Here is a 21,566-nt window from a genome sequence, read left to right on the forward strand (position 1 = left end):
AAACAGACTCAGCTTGGGGAACTGAAAATTAATTTATTGCCAATCAAATCAGAGTAGGATAATAAGAAATAAAGCCAAATCTCAAAACACCTTCTCCACACTCCTCTCTTCTTCCCAGGCTCAACTTCACTGCAATTTTCTTCACCTCCTCCCCTCCAGCAGCACAGTGGGACACGGAGTGGGGATGCAGTCAATTCCTCACACCTTGTTTCTGCTCCTCCTTCCTCCCCAGGGGAGGACTTCGCATACTCTGCCCCTGCTTCAGCACGGGGTCCCTCCCACAGGAGAGAGTCCTCCATGAACTTCTCCAACATGAGCCCTTCCCACAGGCTGTAGTTCATAAACGGCTCCAGCGTGGGTCCCTCCCATAGTGTGCAGCTCCTCAGGAACACACTGCTCCAGTGTGGCGTAAAGAGCTAAAACCATTTATAGGCATTCTCCTAAGCTTTCAGCTTAGGTACATGAAAAGACTCCACAGAATACTACAGAGGACACCTCACAGCAAGAAAGCTTACAGCAACCTTAAGAGAGGTTTTTAATAGCTAGGTCATGGCAACTAAAATGTTTAGGTTTGAAGAAATATAAATATGAAGAATAAAAATCATGAACTTCAAATGATTGTTTAGGGGTTTTTGTACCATAAAGTCAACCTGTTAATAAATCATGAATTAAAAAGAAAAATCAATCTTGAGGGCGAGGAATATAACCAATAGGAATAGCACGTGAAACGTACAGATTTACTACAAAACCAAAACCCGCTGTATAATTAAGCAAAGACAAATTCAGGTATCCCAGCTACAACTGAAATGGTCTGCAATTTCATCAAAACCTTTTAAAAAAAGATCAAAAGATGCAGGTCAGTTGAAACCAAATCTACCAGAGTAACACAGCAGATGCTATGTAACTGCCACAAAGGCTTCTCTGGCACAGCATATAGAATCAGGGGAGAAACACACATCAGAGTGAACTGTTGCCAAATTACAACAATGCAGGATGCCAAAACCGAAAATCCCTACCGCAGCAAATACTTCTTCACAGAGACAGGATAAAGCTTCCTTCCATAACAGCAAATAGTTTTACAGAGCATTTGGGTCCAGTTTGCACTAGACAAACTAAGATACAATTACATACCATATAAACCAAGAAAAGCCATTGTCTCTGTGTATTTGATTTAAAACACACACATGCTAACTTTTGGATAAGACCCTGTTTTTCTGCTTCCTCAAATTAAGCACAGAAGTGTGGTTTTTGGATGTTTTTCTTAATTTTATTTCCTGAGTGAACTTGATCTCATGACTAAGAAACCTCAGATTAATGAAATACTGAGCATGGGCTGAGATGCAAATGTTTTTAGTCAACTGAGATGTAAAACAGGTTAACTAAGCCTTCAGTGAATAAAAGATTTAATATCCATTTACAGCAACTCAAGTACATTATGGTCAGTGGTTATGACTCTGGTAAAACAACAGTAACTCATTAAACTTAGGTGTGTATCCAATCCCTTATGTGTCAATCTATCTGGCCTATCTGTGGCACAAAGATATCCTTAAAAGAAGGGAAAATTATAAGCAATAGCTGCCACAGGAAATCCAGGACGTTAAGAGTCAGGGTTTTTCCCTACCTTTCCAAGTGCAGCATATGCAACAGGCAGGGAAAACTAGTTCCAGCCATGCATTTCACTTAAAGTTTTCTTCTTCTCATGGTTGTATTTTACTTCAATTTCTCAAGCAGAAAGAGGCAAATTGTAACAACAGAAGCAGAAATTACGTATTTTGATTGAATTTCAGTGAAAGATTGGTATTTTATGACATCAAATACCCATTCATATAACTACTCCCAGAATACCCACCTCCTAGCCAAAGTCCTGTCTAAACTATTACTGAAGCAACATCCTTGTGACTAACGTGCCTAATCTCACTAGACCTTGGTTACAGCACGTGCATTCATGTAAAGCTCAGCAGGTGCACACCTGCAGGAAGAGAGCCAAGGCTAAGCAAAACCAGCACAAGGTATTTCTGTCCATTTTCATCTACACTGGTTAACTCAGAACTATGCTGTCTGTGGACACGAGCTATAGGAGCAAACTGTATCATGTACAGATCACAAATGCTGTAACAGTTAGTCCAGAGAGGTCATACAAACAAATTCAACTGCAGCCTTCTGTCTAAACAGAAGGACAGCACCAGAATTCCCAGCCTTCCTTCAGGGAAGTTTCTCTGTTGTCATCTATTTTTAATCCTTGGTCTGCACCTTCTCCAGCTATTGTCTGCTTCTCAAAACTCACATCTCCCCTCCTTAAAGTCTATCCAATTTAAAGGAGCCCAACCAAGTCTATTCTTGGGAATCCTTTGCTAACTGCTTCCTCAGCTTTACTGCTATTCAAACCCTGAAGCACCGCTCATCTTCCAATTCCTGTCCTGAGGCATTGTTCCTCCCTTCCCTGAAGACTTAGTCTTACACTGCTACCTGTCTCTTTCACTGGTACCTCCCCAGTCCCTCAATGCTGCCAGTTACCTCTAGCCTCACCTCGCCAGGTGAAAAATGCTGTTCAGGAGAATAAGATTTTACTTGGCATGTTTGTGATGACCTCATAAGAGAATAGCTGCTCACTGGACTTTCTTCTAAAGCAAGCACTAATTTTCTTGAGTGACACATAGCAACATAAAATTTAAATCACGCATAGCAAATTATGCTTGTTTGTACCTAGAGGGTTTGAATATTTCCAAACCTGCAAACACAAATGTAACTGCATTATTTCCAATGTTCTTGTTATTCCTTCTTAATTACAATTTTAATCCAGTAACATCTCACTCTCCTTGCTTCTGTCCAGTGAAAAACATAACTTGTACAGATGAAATCCATATGAATCTAACATTATGAGAAAAGCTACAGAAATCAAATGTGTAATGACACATTAAAAAAGCATGCTACAGGAACCATCCCATTTGTGGTTTTCCATGCTGTCAAATGCCATCAAGGACAAAAGACTATTGATAGAGGCCTCACCTTCAACAAAAAACAAAGGCACTAGGACGCCCAGCTACCTATCCAGCTGTAAGCCTAGGAGGATGTTTTTAAATAAATACCTAATTGTAGGTTTCATTCTTTCACTTCAGTCATAGTTCTTACATGAATTTTATCACACAGAAAGACAACCTTCATACCAACTCAGCTTCCCTGGCTTACAAAGATACCAGGCCAGAGACTGGCCCACCTAGACCTCCAAGGTTGAGAAATATCACCCTTGGTTCCAAGATGAAGCCTAGTATTATCTATCTATAATAGTATGATATGCCTAAAAGAGAATCTGGGATTTTGTGATGCCTTCTTTTTACACTTAACTTGTGCCCTCCAAGTGGTTCAGATGTCAAAGAAAGCCCCACCTCCAGCTGGGAGGGATATTTCTACAACTGAAATTCATCACCCAAAAATTGGGACTTTGTGTTTTCATCCAGTAGAATGGATAAGTGTTCCAACAAGATAATTATGCCTCATGTTTAACATAGCTTGCTTTATGATGACGCAACTAGAGAGAGCCTTGAAAACCCAAAGAGATGCTACTGATGCAAAACACTCCAGAATCATATCCCATCCAGAAATAACTTTACTCTGCTTCCTTGTAGCATTTCTCCTTGACAGGGTCAATGACAGATGCCACCAGACTATGAAGGAGTCAGTTCCCATCTGAATAGCTACCACAACAGAGGTCTCAGTGGTAGCTGGGGTCCCTGCAGTGCACGATGATACAGACAAGAATTAAAAATAGAAACTCAGCTCCATACCTTTAAGTTCTGGTGAAATAAAGTTTATTATACAGTAGTCAATGCTCTGTCACTTTCCTGACCCACCTCTCCTGACAAGCTCCATCAAATCATATGCTTGTTACTAAAATAACCAACCAAAAATGCCTGAGCAGGAGCTCATTTCAAGCAGCCATAGATGAATGCAGGAAAAGGGATGTGGAATGAGCATCCTGCCAAAGTAAGCCAGACATATCATTTCTTCCATGTGTCCTCTTCCAACAAGCTGCAAATCTAACCTTGCCAAGTGTCCCTTGGTGCAAAGGGCTGTTAAGTTAGAATCAAATGTTGGGCTGCACTGATCTCAGCTCCACGTACCACCCAAAGGCAGCAGCCAGCCCAGCTCAGCCAGCTGCCCCAGCCCTGCCAGGATGTACATCCCACCAAAATCTTCTTCCCTCAGGAGCACCTGCAGGCCCCATCCCACATGGAGTGTGGTGGAAACTTAATCAACCCTTCCTTTTTCCCAGCGAGATTTCTTGAAATGCCTCTCCCATGCAAGAAAAACGGGGGGTGAGTGGAAAAGGAGAACCACATGAGAAACCCCATGAAGGTCAACGGCTCCAAAACTCGGCCAGGCCTCCCCCTCTCTCCTTTCCCCTCTGGACCGAGGATCCCAGGAGCAGTGATCAGCCATCCTCCCCCTTTCAGCCTTTCCCCTGGCCCTTTCTCCCGCCCGCCCCTGCCAGCCGGCGCCTGAGGTGGCCCCGCCCCGCCCCTGAGCCTAGGGGAGACCGTGCCCTGGCCCCGGGGGGCAGTACCTGCCAGCCCGCCTCCGCCCTCCTCGCCGTAGCCCCGCCGCCTCTGCAGCACGAAGTATTGGTTGGAGCGCTCCTGCACCCACAGCTTGAGGGCATTTTTCAGCAGCACCTCCTCAGGCTTCAGCCACATCGTGGCGGCCGCCTCACTCCCCGCCGCCGCTGCCACCGCCCATGCCCGCCGCGCCGCCCTGCCTCCTGCTCCACGCACACAGCCTGGCGGCCAAGCCCCGCCGCCGGCAGGACGACAGCAGGAGGGGCGCCCTGCCCCCAGGCATGCTGGGAGCTGAAGTCCTTACCGCTGTCTCAGGACTACGGCTCCCGTCGGGCCTTGCGCAGCCGCCCGGCCCTGGCCCATGTGGTAGCTCGTGTCCGGCTGTCAGGGGCAGCTGGGTGAGGAGATGCCAATGACAGGCTCAGACGCTCGGCCGCGCTCTGGGAGCCGAGTGAGAGTTGTGTCTGCTCCTGCTCAGCAGGCTGGGGCAACTCCCCTATATGTGTATGGGGCCGCAGCACACTCGGGCCTCTGCGAAGCCTCCAGTGTGTCCCTAAAATGCCTTCATAAAGCGGATTGGACTGTTTTTTGTCCTCTCAGCCACAGGGAGCAGTCCTATTTTCAATTTTAGACCAAAAAAAAATCAATTAGCCGAGAACTTCGGGGTTTTTATTTGCACTCCTGTCAGCACGAAGTCTGCTGCTGCTGCAGGAGCCTCGTGCAGAAAACAACTCAGGAAAAACCTGCCACCCAAGGAGGGAAACCATGACCAGCACCTCCACCTTACTGGGCCAAGCACCTGTCCCCTCACCACACACAGGCCACACCAGGAGTGGAAGAGTGGTCTCACCAGCTGCAGAAGCAGACACATGGTCAACATTGCCTATTTACATTTCACATCATAAAAACAGGATCTGCCTCATTGCTTCTATCACCCAACCATCCGGCGCTAATTTGGAGTAGAGTTAGACACTCTGGTTACTCTTTAACAGCAGCTTGACTGATAGTCTCACTGTTTTCATGATTTGTCTGCAAGATCTTTGGCATTTGTCCTCAGTGATGAACCATTCAAGATTATTTGCAAACTGACTTTACTAGAAAGGGAAAATGAATTAAAATGAAATACAAGTTACTGCGTTAGCCAGCATGCAGCAACTGACACAGCTAAAACATTAATGAGACAAGGCAAACAACACATGGATACAGTAGTGCATTGCTCTTTATGGGGCAGTGTTTTCATTCCCTCCACCTAGAGTGCCTCAGAGTAACAGACCTCAGCAGGTTCATGGAGATTTACCAGCTGAACTGAGAGCAATTCTTGCATGGATGCTGCTCTTACAAGAGTGTTCCCAGAGAGAGTGTTTACCATTTAATTTTCCCCAATTTGCCATGCCCTTGGATATAGAAAATATCTATTAAGGATCTAACACAGGTCTTCTAATTCTGATGCTAATTGTAAGGAGAGACCCCCTTGGCATTTCCAACCCAGAGCTTGCCTTTGGCATCTCACACATACTGGACATGTTAGGACACATGTTGCTTTCTTATGTAAAGATTTAAACTTCTGTAACTGGATAAAAAATTATCAGTAAAATTATACTTCTTGGCAAACACCTCATTTGTTTTCCTCTCCCTTGGTTCAAGGTCTTGAACACCTTTTTTACAATTCCCTCAGGCACTGCATTTTTAACCAAATACTACTAAAATGCAGAGTGCCCTGCTATCAGCTTGATGGAATTTATTTATAGGCATTTAAACTCTTTCTTAATCAGTGCACAATCATCCTACAGTCTAATCAATGCATTCTACAGCATCCATTTAGTGCTGTGGAATTTTTTCTTTCACTGTATTAATAAAGACCTCCTAGAAATGGTAAATTACATCACGCAAGTAACCGTAGCCAAGATTATATGAATAAATAGCGAGATAAGTAAATTTTGGCTTCCCTCTGCACAACCAACAGTTGAAAACCAGTGCAGAGAATTATATAGCTGTTAATTCACAGTAGGTGAACGCTGCACTTTGGTCTCAAGTTTCCCTTAGAGTCAAAATTAAATTGCCAAAGCCAGGAGATTTTCTTTCATCTATTCCAAAACACCAGCTGTTACACCCCTGTGGGAGTGGAACTGTATCCAAATCTGCACAGGAAAAACATCAGTCTAAACCTGGCGGAAAAGTCAGGGCTACCTTCTGAGCTGGTGTCTGTTAAACACAGAATGATACTACATTAAATTATACAGCTAAAGTAGATGTTTATATTTATTCTGTCCAACTGTTAGGTCATTTGACAAGTGCAGATCTTTCTGTCTAAAGGCGGAGACCGGCAAAGTCTCTCCATTTTATGGGAAGAGTCCAACTGCCCATTTGACTCTAACTGCCTTTATATGTTTGCAGCCTCTCATAACAAGTCTTGCTTTTCCCTTGAGCAAAAATCTAAGCTGTAGCTACATTTCGATAGGGACACCTGAAAACTTTTTCATATTTTTCCTATATGAGAAAATGGTATTATTGTGGTTTGGGATTTAAAATAAAATCCCGCTGCTGTAAAGCCTGGTTAACAAGAAACCTCAGCAACGCAGCATCAGGTGACAAGGCTTCCCCTCCTACAGGAATAAAACAAACCTTTCCTAGTCCCCTTCTTGGAGAACATGCAAGCATTTGAGTGAAGTATCTAGATTAGAGCTTTCCTAGGGGAGAGAGAAATGACAGCAGAGTAAACACTTGGAGATGATGATGGAGCCTGTTCTGCTTTCTCTTTAGGGCAGAATAATTGATGCATTTGTGTGACTCAATGAGAGGATTAACAGAGCCAAAAGGCACACATTTGACAAACTGGACACATTCCTGTGTAACCTTATCTAGGTATTCCTGCAGGGGGATTGGACTAGATGATCTTTTGAGGTCCCTTCCAATCTCTAACATACTGTGTGATACTGTGATACTGTTGTCACTCGTGGGCACCTAATTTCCAGTGTCTTACAGTGTTTATATAGCGAACTCCAACTATTGCATAATAACAGCAAGTTTGTGTGGAACAAGCTGATCTCCAGGCACATTTCTATTTGCTCTTGCTTAGAGAAAAAAAGTCTATCATGCCATAGTGCTCTAAGCAGGGTCAGCTGCAGACAGCTGCTATCCATGGAAACTTGGAAATACAACGTGCGAGTGGAGCTTTGAAATTTCTTTAAAGCAGGTAAAACTGTCACAACGTTCTCAAAGGTGAAAACCTCAGCAGAGTTCAGTGAAATAAGACAGTGGCTGTTTTTCCTCAAAGTCAGACAGCAAGTCCCAAGTTCAGTATCACAGACTGCATGCATGAAATTTGCACACTTTCATTTTTAAACAAAACCCTTGCAGAGCCAATATTGACAAATAAATCCGCACATACAAGAACATGGCAGACTCACACATTAAGCTGTAAAACCAGAGAAGCATTACGTTCTTCAACCTAGCAGTAGCTCAAATGCTGTTCAGGTACAAACGATGCACTTATTCCCTTAGCGGTACTTCACATTTGATACAAGAATCCTAAAATCTTCCTGAAGACCAGTGTAAGTGCATTGGACTCCAAGAAAGTCCACATCTTGACAGAACATGTACACATCTAATCCTACAGCACTATGAGTATTGACATGAACTGCTGCATTCCCCAGTACTCTACTAGTGCATTCCTTGAGAAAATGCTGGGTATCCACCTTACCCTTCAAAATATGAGTGCTGGAAAAAAGGCAGATTTATTGCTCTTAAAAGACAATATGTAGAAATGCATGAATCCTATAAACAAAGCAACCTAAATGTACAGACTGGAACAAAAAGCCAAAGTGCCTTTTAAAGTATTGAATTGATCTGAATCACACACACCCTCCCTTTTTCTGAAAATCAAATCTTGTTCCTATTAAACAGAAGCCTGGCAGATAATTTCATTTTCAGTGTAACAGCATGGAATTCTAGTGCATTACAGCTTACACACTGCAAGAAGTTTATAAAAGATTTTGAAATGAGAATGAAATTAAGTGTTCAGGTGCTGCCTGTTTACTGCTTGACTGGTTCCTTTCTCTGCTCTGCACTTCAGATGCACACAGAAAGGTGATCACAGCAAAAATACAGTTTTGAGTAATCTGGTTTATACTCAGCTTTAGAATTTGAGCCTACAACCAACCACTGTTTCCTAGACTAGACCTGGAATTTAGCTAAAAAGAATCACCAGATAACTACTACCAAACTGGCCAAGGGGAGTCACAAGTTTTTGCTACATCTAATAGTATATTTCAGTACAAAGGGCATTTGTTTTTAAAACGTACTGCCTTACAACACAAGCATAAACCTTTGAGTAAGGGAGAGACACTGAGCAACCTGACAGAGAAGTGAGCTGCAACCTACCTGAGCTGCAGAGTTCATGTAAGGCTACCTTGTGCTGAACATGCTGTTAAGAACTGTCCGGAGGCACATCAGGCAGATCACTGCACGCACCCTGAGCTGCTTGGGTTTTCAGTACAGCTACTAGGCATAAGCTTGTCAATACCATTTCAATCCATATAACAGTAGCACCCTGCACATAGTTAGCACTCCTTATTCCAATTAGTTCAAGCAAGCACTGCTGTCTTTTGGCTTCCCAAGACTCATTCAGTTTTAGGGTTGTGAGACAGAGCAAATTCAACATCTACTGTAAGGTAAGAGCTGATAATCAACATTTAGTGTCAGTTAGGGTCATCAAAATATAGTTTTATTTACATTTTCATATTCAAATTCAATACAAATCATGAAATATTTACAACAATTTTAATTGTACTACAGCTAAGAAAATGCATTGCTTTTTCCCTCCAGATTCAATAGTACTTCATTGCAGGCTTTAAGACGAAGTTCTGCTGACATTAGAAATAAGCTATAGATACAAAGATAAAAAAATAAAGTGCATCCACAAGATGTCCTTAGTTATCTTCGCTGAGCAAGGCCCTGCACTTACTATTGAGGCACCCAGTGTTCCTCCTTGACCCCAGTTCAACTCCGCATGGATGACAGACCACTTCTCCAGTATGTTTACAGGACGCCAGCTCTCTCTGCAGCTTTAGCACACAGGCAAGACAATGTAGAGCAACACTCCAGCATTTTTCAGAGGCTGGATCACTTTCTGAACAAAACACAGCAGATCCTTTGGGAAGTATCTGTCTTTTCATCTTTAGCTCAGTCTTTCTGAAGTCATCCCAGACTCTGACAAAACCAGGACTCTGGCATATTGCTGGTGCTAGAGATGGCTCTAACTCCAAAAGCCAGGGAGAAGCTTTCAGGCTAATATTAACAGGTTTGAAAAACTCATGCAATTGTTCCATTTACAGTATTGTGCAAGTCAGATTTGGCCTGTCAGCTTGCAGCGCTCTTTTTTCCCTTTAGGAATGTGTGGTTGGCAGGTTGGAGTTTAGAGGTAGAGAATCAATCAGCTTACTAGAGAACCAAAGACACTGTGGGAAAAATCCCGTTTGACAGGCATTAGTTTGTACTTTCTCCTATCAAATTAGTGCACTGAGATATTAAATACAGTGTTGTTTTAACTGAACCATGTCTGGTAAGTATTAGACCAGATCAAAATTAATTTGTTTACAATGAAAATCCACTTGAATTAAAACAATAAACAACAACAAAAAAAACCAAGTCAAAACAACTCCCAGGAGAGACAGCTATGACAAAGAATGTTTTTCTGTATTTAAATGACTCAAACACTGAAGAGAAGCTTTGTTGAAGATAGAAATTTTGGTTTAGTGTTAAAATCTGATGTTTATATTTAAGATGGCTTTATGTGAAGAGTGCTAAAACTAAATTCCACATGGGAGACACAGTTTCAAGAACGGCAAACCATACAATTATGATTTGAACAAGTCCATTTCATCTCAGCATTGCCAAGGCAATAATTTTCCTGCTACAGCCTTGCAATGTTTAATCCACATGCAACGGCAATCGGCAGCTCCTTGCAGAAGGCTTACACCAGGTCACTGGGCATGTTCTTAGGACCTGACTTCACGAACTTGTGTTTCGTCTGCCTCAAAGCTTGGGTTGTCAGCATGTGGAAGGGCATTCACAGCAGGGAGATGGGATTCACTGTTCACAAGATGCATGTTGTCATCTGTCCAGAATAAAACCAAGACAAGACAAGTTAAGAAGTGATACAGGCAAGCTTTACTACCTTAAAGCACACCATGCTTGCTTTATTTCCGCAAGCCCACTGCAGTGGTCTTTTCCCAGCACTTTTCCTGCAGAGTGGGAGATCCAAGGCCATGCTCCAACTACTACTCTTCTGCTACCCCACATTACTTTGTGAGTTCATTCTTAACATTACCAGTCATTTCTAGAGGTATCTGCTCGGCTCTCCACTTCTCAGTAAGGCTGAGCAAGCCTAGGTTGTGTGCTCAAGTGGCAGAAGGCCACATGAGGCTATGAAATCCATCCATTATAGGCAGGAGATAGGCAATTCTCAATATTAGGGCTGCTAAAGACAGGCATCAGAAGCAACTTCTAGAGACAAGTTTCAGGATAAGCTGTGGAACACAGGCCGATTCAGAGAGGAAGGCCTTCTTCCTACAGACTAAAACCATTAGGCTGATGTTACATGTGTGTCCTTACCTCGTGAAAATACACAAGGGCCTGAACCGTATAACTAAACCAGCATCACTTCAAGTTGCTTATATGCATGCAATTTCAATTTCTGATGTTTAGCTTATAAGAAATACCTTCTGCTCTACCAGGGTACCTAAATGTGACATTCCCATACACACATCACTTGCTGGAGCAACATGTCCCAAAAGAGGCAAGCAGCAAATCCCATGCTTTCCTATCAGCTAGCCTTCCCACAGGAAATCTAAGTAGACACAATCAGAGCATCCCCTTCATCTTGTAAAGATTCCTTACTCTGCTTCCCAAGGCCATTCCACAATCCAGGGTATAGGTACTTACATTTGTTTACCTGGAACTTTTCCATTTTTAAAATCAACAGCAACACTGAGCATGTGTTGGCAAAGTTAAGCATTAAAAAGATTTTCCATTGGTTTGCTCTTATTAAAAAATATAAGGTAGGTGGAAAAGCTGATAGTCTTTTCCAATTAATACTCTCTAAAAACATTCAAGGATGTTCAAGCCTTGGCAAAATCTGAAATTCAACTGAAGTATTTTTCATCTTTATTTTGTATCACCTGCAAGAGCAGAACTGACTCCCCAAAAGTTTTCTGTAATGTAATTAACTAAAGTGGACAGATCTGGTGACAAAGCAACACTCACTCATCCCAATGAAATCTCCAAAGAGACAATGAGATGAAGGACACCTTCAGAAAAATCTCTGTGGCTTTTAAGTAGTAAGCCTCTTTGAAAAGACTTAGGTTTCAATTCACATTTAGGTGGTGTGAAAACAAAAAGCAAAATGCTAAAATAAAAGACAAGATTATTATTACACTGAAAAACAAGGTATTCAAGCACTGCAAGCTGATAAGGTAAATACCCCTAATTCACGGCATAAGCAACAAAGTGCAATGGAATCTAGCAAGAGAAACTGTAGACACACTTTCTGATGGTGCATGTTCCTCCAGAACAGATCCATCTGCTCCTTGTACAGAAGCATATCCAGATGATGCTGTTTCACTACGATTATCCTCTTCATTAGCTGAAGACACATTTGATCCCTCACTGGATACTGTGACTTGCACAGACTCGACCTCTTCTACAGCCTCCTATGTGGAATAAAAGAGAAAACATTTAATTTACAACTTTATAAGAGGCTGCATCTTTCCAGGAGACCAGTGCCTGCAAGGGCTGGAGCCTCTTGAACTTACACCCAGGGAAAAAAAACCACTAACATTGCAAAAAAGCTCTGCTGTCAACCTCCAGCATCATAGGTGAAAAACAGTTACTGCGTATTTGAGTAGGAAGTTCAGATGAAGTTCTGAATTCTTCAGCCAGTTCCAGGAAAATAGATGCTTCCTTCCACTCAGTGCAGATCTCCCTTCCCCAGGCAAACCCTGGCATACATTTAGCTGGTCCAGGCAGTGCTAGGCATTGGCAACATCTTCCCCTTGCATCTGTCACAACTAGCATTTGCAGAACACATCAGAAATTCCTTATGTATCCTAGGAAATCATGTGGCTCCAGGAATGCCACACATGCCAACACATTCACTTTTCAAGGACTCCAGGTACTTAGTAACTTCATAAGGGCTAGTTACAAGGACTGTCTGAGTTGTCACGTCTGCCTGAAGCTTTAAGAAACATCCTTAGCTGCAAGCACAAGAGTTAAGAGCAATTCTTCAGTCATGCATTATAATCAATTTTAGTTGACATGCTGCCAAAGGCTTTAGATGATACCAACTCAGACCAAGTCAGCTGCAAGCTTCACAGCAGTTATTCCTATAGCATCTCTCCACTGATGTGGCAATGCCTGTGCTTACCACCTGTGCTCTAGAGGCAGCATGAAGTAGCTCATATATGGTTATTACTCTAGCTTAATAACAGCATCTGCCTCCAAGACAGACTACTGGCTTACCTCAACACCCAAAACTTTCAGTATGTCACACTTGCACATCGGGCATGTCCTGTGTTCCAGAAGCCAGGGGTCAATACAGTTCTTGTGGAAGAGATGGCTGGTGGAAGAAGGCAACCACGAGTTAGGTTTCAACACCAGGAAAACTACTTATGTGGCAGCTATGAAGGCCCGTTTAGAAACTCCAAGAATTTATTTATTCTGTTATCCATCTGAGAATAAATTACATTTTTTATCTCTCAACTTGCTAAACTTGCTGGAATTCAGCATTATTGTCTTTGCTGCATCAGTCTTAAGCTTTTATTTTTCTTATTTTTTGTTTTAATCTGTGTACAGTACATTCCCAGCTGATAATTTAACCAATAGTGACATCTCAGTGCTAGCTTTAAGGTTAAATTCTGTCATGCAGATGATGAAATAGCACTTGTTTCTATAAAATTACATAGAACAAAGTCATCTCACAGAGTTATGCCATCAAATAAACTATACTCCCACACGTTTACTTTGTCTATGCAGTCACTGTGTATTCTAAGTGGATATTTAGCAGGCTGTGTACTCAAGGAAGTAAATATAGTTCAGCCATTACAGATGCAAATGTGCGCTTTTGTGAAGACAGTTCCACAATGGGTCTGAATTAAGCCACAGACTTTGGAGGTCGACTTGAAATCCTGTAATCTGCCTGTTCCCTGAGCCTCAATAGAAATAGCAAGGCAGACAGGCACTGCCCAGTATTAATCAGAACTCTGTTATGAGACAAGTGCAGAGATCACCACATCCAGCGCTCAGTATCCTACTCCCCAGACTGATACCAGCATTCTCCAATTCAGCTCACATAGCCAGCACCTCCTTCCAGCTGCTGCACCAATGTAATGTCTAGAGTACAATCTGAAACTTCCTTGATGCGTGACTATTTTAAGTACTTGGACTTGGTATTGGTCTTGTGTACCTCTGCTACTATAAATGCCTCAGTCTGACTATCTGGACAAGAATGCCTTCCACAAATACACACACCCCAGCTACTTAGCACCGATGTGACTCACAGGAGCAGTCGACTGCTTGTTTCTTTCATGGATAGAGATAAATGCTTTCAACAAATAGGGTCTCAGTGTAGAGATCAATACCAGTTTAACTCATGTGAGAGAATCTAATATGGTTGATACTGGCAGAGATCACCACTGCTGAAGGTTATCAAATAAACACAGTGATTTTAAGCCTCTTAAGAGCTACATTTGGGCCAAAGAGGAATGAAACATCACAAGTGTATGTAAAGGCAGTCTCGGAGCAAAGCATAAAGAACACATTCAAAAGAAGTTACACTCAACCTAATAAGTCATGCTTTGTTTGCAGGTTCACAGGAAGATTGACAGTTTATAGAGAAGTCAGGTCTTCTATCAGCCAAAGGTATCTAGAGCTTGTCTAAATGCTTCTGTACTTATGGGACTGACTTCATTGCTAACAGGACTACCCACAAGAATAAACTGGACAAGACAACTGAATAATCATCAACACATGCTTGAAGGCTTATTCAGTTTTGGTGTTTTCTAAACTACAAGCCATTAGATCAAGGAATTTTGTTCATAACATCTTAGTATGCCAAGCTGGTGTTACCAAAACAGCTTAGAAATCCTACTGCTTGGGATCAGGGAAAGCTTTTGCGAAACAGTAATCTGGTACAAAGTAACCCCTCCCCAGGTTTTACAGTGTTTGACAAATAACACTGCTCAACACACAACAGCAGCTACAGTTTTTTCCATTCTTCAGAACTTTTTTCCCATGTCAGATTATTCCAAGTGCTTTATTGTAACCTTTCCCAAGGGTTACAAAACCTCTTCCTACCTACACAAAATATGTGCAGTTCAAATTGCAGCACTCTGATTTTAGAGGCTTTGTCAGAGCAGTCCCAATCAGCAGGCACAGTGGGAAATCCCACAGAACAAGTTTCCTTAAGCCCTGAGAAAGCGTCATTGCTCATCTTGGGAGCAATCAAATTGAAGCCTTAGTGCTACAATAGCAGCCTTCTACAGAAGCACAGCAGTGAGATAAAGTAGTTTAGAGTTCTAGAAAAATAAACTGCTGTAGCTCTGTTTTGGTCTTTATTTCAGATGATGCATACAAGAATAGAAATGCTTTCTTTTGAACTACAAAACGTGGCATGGTTTAACAAGTTTAGTGGGAGCTCAACCCTCTTTGCAACCAGTAGGCTAAGTGACAAGAAACGGACACAGTTTTGGCAGTTATCTGCAATTTATAGGTAATATACACCAGCAAAGGAAGAAATCTATAAAAAGCCCTGGCATCCCTTGGAGAGGGATGTGGTCTGCCAAATTTCACCTGTCAATCCACTCACAGGGAAAGTTATGAACACAGGCCATGAGGGCACTCTCCCAAGTGTGAATTTACACAGTTCCAGTTGTTCAAAACACTGTCAGATTCCAGAATTCTTGTCTTGCAAGAGCTCAGTTAAAGTTTGATCAGCTTTGTTAATATAGCAGAAGGAAAAACATGCTTCCCCATTTTGGATTAAGGGGCAGTTTGGAAAAGAACTTACTTGCAAGTCAGAATACGCACTACTTCATTCGGCTTGAACAGCTCAATGCACACCACACAGCTATCTCCATCAGGACCGGTTTCCTAAAATGGTGAAGAGAAATGAATCATAGAATAGTTCGGGTTGGAAAGGACCTTAAGATCATCTAGCTCCAACCCCCCTGCCATGCACAGGGGCACCTCGCCCTAAGCCATGTCACCCAAGGCTCTCTGCCCAACCTGGCCTTGAACACTGTCAGAGGTGGAGCATTCACAACTTCCTTGGGCAACCCATTCCAGTGACTCACCACCCTCTCAGTAAAGAATTTCTTCCTTATATCTAACCTAAACTTTCCCTGTTTAAGTTTGAACCCGTTACCCCTTGTCCTATCACCACAGTCCCTAAATGAGGAGTCCCTCCCCAGCATCCTTATAGGCCCCCTTCAGATACTGGAAGGCTGCTCTGAGGTCTCCACGCAGCCGTCTCTTCTCCAGGCTGAACAGCCCCAACTTTCTCAGCCTGTCTTCATACAGGAGGTGCTCCAGTCCCCTGATCATCCTCGTGGCCCTCCTCTGGACTTGTTCCAACAGTTCCATGTCCTTTTTATGTTGAGGACACCAGAACTGCACACAATACTCCAAGTGAGGTCTCACGAGAGCAGAGTAGAGGGACAGGATCACCTCCTTCGACCTGCTGGTCACACTTCGTTTGATGCAGCCCTACACACAGCTGGCTTCTGGGCTGCGAGCACACACTGAAGCCGGCTCATGTTCATTTTCTCATCGACCAACACCCCCAAGTCCTTCTCTGCAGGGCTGCTCTGAATCTCTTCTCTGCCCAACCTGTAGCTGTGCCTGGGATTGCCCGACCCAGGTGTAGGACCTTGCACTTGGCTTGGTTGAACTTTGTGAGGTTGGCATCAGCCCACCTCACAAGTGTGTCAAGGTTGCTCTGGATGGCATTCCTTCCCTCCGGCGTATCAACTGAACCACGCAGCTTGGTGTCATTGGCAAGCTTGCTGAGGGTGCATCAATCCCACTGTGCATGTCACCGACAAAGATGTTGAACAAGACCGGTCCCAACACTGAGCCCTGAGGGACACCACTCCTTACTGGTCTCCAACTGGACATTGAGCCGTTGAGCACAACTCTTTGCATGCAGCCATCCAGCCAGTTCTTTATCCACTGAGTGGTCCACCCATCAAATTGATGTCTCTCCAGTTTAGAGACAAGGATGTTGTGCAGGACAGTGTGAAACGCTTTGCACAAGTCCAGGTAGATGACGTCAACTGCTCTACCCCTGTCCATCAATTCTGTGGCCCCATCAGAGAAGGCCACCAAATTGGTCAGGCAGGATTTCCCCTTAGTGAAGCCATGCTGGCTGTCACCAACCACCTTGTTGTTTTTCATGTGCCTTAGCATGCCTTCCAGGAGAATCTGCTCCAAGATTTTGCCAGGCACAGAGGTGAGGCTGACTGGTCTGTAATTCCGCAGGTCATCCATTTTCCCCTTCTTGAAAATGGGGGTTATATTTCCCTTTTTCCAGTCGTCAGGAACTTCACCTGACTGCCATGAGTTTTCAAATACGATGGACAGTGACTTAGCAACTTCATTCATCAGCTCCTTCAGGACCTGCGGATGGATTTCATCAGGTCCCATGGACTTGTGCACATTCAGGTTCTTAAGATGATCCTCTCCTAGAGTCGGTCTAAGGTCTTCATTCTCACAGTCTCTGCATCTGCCTTCCAAGACTTGGATGGTGTGGTCAGAACATTTGCCAGTGAAGACTGAGTCAAAGAAGTCATTGAGGACCTCAGCCTTCTCCAAATCCAGGGTAGCCAGTTCTCCTGATAGCTTCCGGAGGGGCCCCACATTGTCCATAGTCTGTCTTTTATTTGATACATACCTATAGAGCCCTTTCTATTACCTTTCACATCCCTTGCCAGACTCAATTCTAACTCGGCCTTAGCTTTCCTGACCTGGTCCCTAGCTTCCCAGAAAATATCCTTGTACTCTTCCCAGGCTGCCTGTCCTCACTTCCACCTTTTATAAGCTTCTTTTTTCCCCTTTTAGTTTCCTCAGCAGCTCCTTATCCATCCACAGAGGTCCCTTGGCCCTCCTCCCAGCATTAACAGACTTTGAAAGCTTCCTTTTGAACAAGTCAGGTTTACTGCAAAGGGGTCTAAGGTAATCTGAGAAAGCTCCTGTATATAATCTTACATAAACACATTGTGTAGACTAATCGTTGTCAAGCTGACACTTTAACAGAAGCACTGAAAATCTAATCCCATGGTTTAGAAGTCCAGCTGCAAACTATCACTGGATTATTGGAGCCACTACTGTAGAGGTTTATAAACTTCTACCTCCAGTTTTAATTACAAAAAGTATAGCCAGGGAAGCTGACTAGCTGTATTAGTTTATCATTAAGCATCCATGGCAGCAAATTAGGATCTCTTACCTCATCAAGACTACAAATGAGCAGCTAAAAAAAGTAATCTGATTTATAAGAATGTGCAAATTGGAAAGTCTTACACCCCGCAAAAGGACCTGGTCTGAAAGAAGAACCATCTCTGAAACGGACAGTTACAGGCTCAGAGAGACTTATGCATCCTGCTCCAGTGCTAAGGACCACTCTCCAGGTTCTGTGCAAAAGGTGTGCTGTAACACTCAGGAGATCACACGATCAGTCATACCTTTTCCCCCTGCTTCAGGGTGCGCAGCTGTAGCTGTTCAATGGCCTTCTTGGCTTTGGCCTTTAGTTGTCGCTGTAAAAGAAAGCGGTCCTGGTTAAGCACAGTAATTTTTCTCTGAAATGGTGGTTACTAATACTTACCAAGGTGTCTACTGCAAGCAGGCACAGGTTTTACAGCCCAGAAGTATCAAAACTAGCCAAGTAAGCATGACCACACTATTTAGAGACAACACAAAAGAGCTTTGGAACATACTGACGCGGTAATTAAGTCTGGATGACACACCAACAGGGCATTTGCATATGCTTTGTTGTCACCTAACCTTTTCACAAAGCTTGGGAATGTCGAGAGTTTCTTCTTTGAGAAGATACAAGATGATAGCTTGACAACATTAGACCTAGCTGAAACAAACAGAAGCCTTCAAATTGATGTGGTACAGAAGACTGAACGTTGAATCTGACAATCAATAGTTTTAACTACTCACTTTATAACAACATCCTGCTACAAATTCACATCCTGGTGAAAGGTGAGATTCTTTACCAATCAGCTCAGCTACCACCAACACACCCTGAGCTAGTCCTCTGCCATGACAGAGCACGCAAACACATCAGGAGCCTCCTAACACCAACCACTCCAGTCAAGTGGAAGAACGCAGTTTTATCTCAATACTGGTTATTGGTTCAGAGTAACATGCACAAAGGAAAGGGGAAAACCTGAAATAGGCTACTTGTCACTCTCCCTGTGACACAAGGTGTGAAACAAATGAAATTACTAGCCCCAGGGGGATTACAGGACAGCTTTAATGAAAGCAGAGAAGGAAGCATTCCCCTTCACATGATTATTTGCTCATTGCTGTTGGGATAGCAGGGCAAAGATGAGCAGACAGAAAAGCCCAGCTTGCCTAGCAACTGTTGCTGTTTAGCTGCATTGAAACACATTTAATTAGCACAGGAGCCAACATCTCTGTTTAAAGATCACAGGTTGGTGATGTTCCACCAACACAAAGAATATGACTGTCCTCTCCCTCCCTGGTGCACTGCCTCAGGACACAGAGGTACATGGAGCAGCTCTGGCACTGCCATCCCAGCACAGCACTTCCCTTAGGAACAGACTAGACACAAGCTTTGCAGCTCACCAAAAATCCTCTTCCCAATTCAGCCGCTCAGTGCAGGAACTCCACACTGTTAGCGTTCCAGCATTACTTATCTTTATGCATTTCAGCCTAGTTACAAGAATATTTCCTGGGATGAAGGTACAGTGCCAGTGGCACAAGCACAGAAGGAACAAGTGCATGGAGGGCTGCTGCTGACACCCAGCAAACTCAGTGAGAATTGGTAATTCAAGTCTGCGTAAGATTCCCTGCGCTGAAGCAGTTAATGGAAAACAAGTTGATTTATATGGTCCTATGGGGCCCTGTCAAACAGTTTGTGTGCAAAATGATCTATCTGTATGTAGTGTTTTGGGGTCCTGAGATACAGCATCAATGTGCATGCTTTGAGGAGTTTAATAGTTGATAGTTATTAGCAACTATCAAGGAAGAGATACAAACAATCCAAAGGTGAAGGATGCAAACAAGCTTTCAGGTTTGGGGTTTTTGTTTGAGTGTTTGTTGGTTTTTTGTTGTTTTGGGGGTTTTTTGGTGGGTTTTGTTGTTTTGTGGTTTTTTTTTTTTTTGGTAGGAACAAGAGCTAGTCAAGTTTTCTTTGAAGTCTGCAGAGTTCTTCTGTTGAAGACATCAATGTATGGTTCTGTACGTCACTTGAGGTTGACTTTAGAATGATGTTCGCCTTGTCAGTGTCTTGGACTGAAGCCACAAAGAAGCAGCATACACCCATCTCAGTACACACTGAGGTTCCCAAAAAGTTTCAGCAGCAAACATCGTAACATCGACAGAGCAGGAGTGCAGCAATAGTAGTACTTCTCATACACAGCCAGAGCTGTCTGTCACCACTACTCATTAGCAATTGAAAACTAAACTTTCGAGGAATGTACTCTCTCATGCAGTATCTAATCTACACATCTCATGTCAAGCCAAGCATATTAGACAGGACCTAGCTGGCTGTATCATTAATAATTTACTGGAACAATATTTTAAGTTTTGCCTGGGCACAAGTTTAATTGCTATGCATGAAATGCACCAATGGCAGTGTCACCTTTAACACCGATTTTGGTGAGTACAGGAGAACACCCCTCCAGGGGGATGGAAAAAGGTTGCAAGAGGAAGCTTTCTATTGAATAGCCCACCAGGAGATCCAGGATACTCGAGCCTGGAATGTCAAAGCATTTAGTGAAGCCAAGTTTTTCAAGCAAAACATGAAATGTTACACTTCTAAAAGCACCAACCTAGCAACTATAGGAAAAAATAGCTAAGCTGAGGCAGGGAAAAGAAGAGGAATAGAAGATACTACAAAACTGGCCAAGTCCCAGCTCCAATGAAGGCTCTGGCATGTTGAAGGAATTAGAGGTGCCTAACTGGGAAAATTGAGTTTTCTGTTGCATAGTCCTAAATGTTCCCTAGTCCAACACTGCTGATTTTAAGGGTGCCTTCCTGGTATTCTGTGAGCTTAGTTCTGATGATGCAGACCAACAAGCCCTAAGGAGGTCAGGAACTCCTGCTCTTCTCCTATGAGCTAACAAAGTTCTTCTCTCCACAGGTAACTACTGCCATGAAAGCCATTTTGAATTGTGGGAAGTTAAGCAACTCACCTCCTCCAAAGCCATTAATTAGATCATTTCTCAGCTGTAACATCTAATCTTTATGAAATCAATGGAAGTGAAGCCTTGAGCTTAAGTTAGAAACCTGGCCACAGATAACATCACTGGCCATTTTGCATTATTAAGAAAGGTTAATATATTGGAGAACTGACTTTGCCAGTATTCTGTTAATAAGAAAGTTAGCAAGCCTGTTATCACACTTGCCTTGTTTTTCCACCTTCTTGCCCACAGACCTCATGATGCAGTAAGAGATCGCAGAGGTGGGGACTTGAATTTCAAGCCCAGATGAAAATATGCATTCAGATAAGGAGCTAGCAGGTTGTAAACAGTTTAGCTAACTGGCTCATGAGGGAAAAGCTACTCTATTTTAACTCAGTGAGGACAGATGTGCTGCTGAAGTTACATTTTCACTTGGACCACAAGGCAACATGACTAGCTCTTCTCAGTAGTCACTCAAATTCTTAAAGAAGCCCTTTGCACAGGTTTATGTTACTGACTTGTGTGCAATTCCTGCTCAAACTGAGTGAGAGACAACTGCTGCCTTCAAACAAAGCCTGCAGCAAAGAAA

At 43.1% G+C, this 21,566-nt stretch overlaps 2 protein-coding genes across 6 annotated transcripts in view; both read right to left on the bottom strand.

Annotated features, from left to right (window-relative positions):
* Positions 1 to 4,748, bottom strand: part of TBC1D8B (TBC1 domain family member 8B) — a 39,546-nt gene extending 34,798 nt beyond the window's left edge. For 3 of the 5 annotated variants that reach the window (XR_013957557.1, XM_080624868.1, XM_080624867.1), the window contains exon 1: positions 4,562 to 4,748. Coding sequence is in view for 2 of the 5 variants with exons in the window: in XM_080624868.1 (XP_080480994.1) it covers positions 4,562 to 4,691 (130 nt within the window). In the remaining 3 variants the exon portion in view is untranslated. The remainder of the gene's footprint in view (positions 1 to 4,561) is intronic. The other 2 variants (XM_080624870.1, XM_080624869.1) reach the window with 1 other exon arrangement.
* Positions 4,749 to 10,549: 5,801 nt separating this feature from the next.
* The window catches only part of RNF128 (ring finger protein 128), a gene marked incomplete at both ends in the record, with an annotated part of 29,234 nt that continues 18,217 nt past the window's right edge, over positions 10,550 to 21,566 (bottom strand). Inside the window, 5 exons of the mRNA XM_080624770.1 lie at positions 10,550 to 10,668; positions 12,097 to 12,262; positions 13,071 to 13,167; positions 15,616 to 15,698; positions 18,287 to 18,358. Coding sequence (XP_080480896.1) covers positions 10,550 to 10,668; positions 12,097 to 12,262; positions 13,071 to 13,167; positions 15,616 to 15,698; positions 18,287 to 18,358 — 537 coding nt within the window. The remainder of the gene's footprint in view (positions 10,669 to 12,096; positions 12,263 to 13,070; positions 13,168 to 15,615; positions 15,699 to 18,286; positions 18,359 to 21,566) is intronic.

Source organism: Psittacula echo (assembly GCF_963264785.1).
Source record: "Psittacula echo genome assembly, chromosome: 8".
Classification (NCBI taxonomy): Eukaryota; Metazoa; Chordata; class Aves; order Psittaciformes; family Psittacidae; genus Psittacula; species Psittacula echo.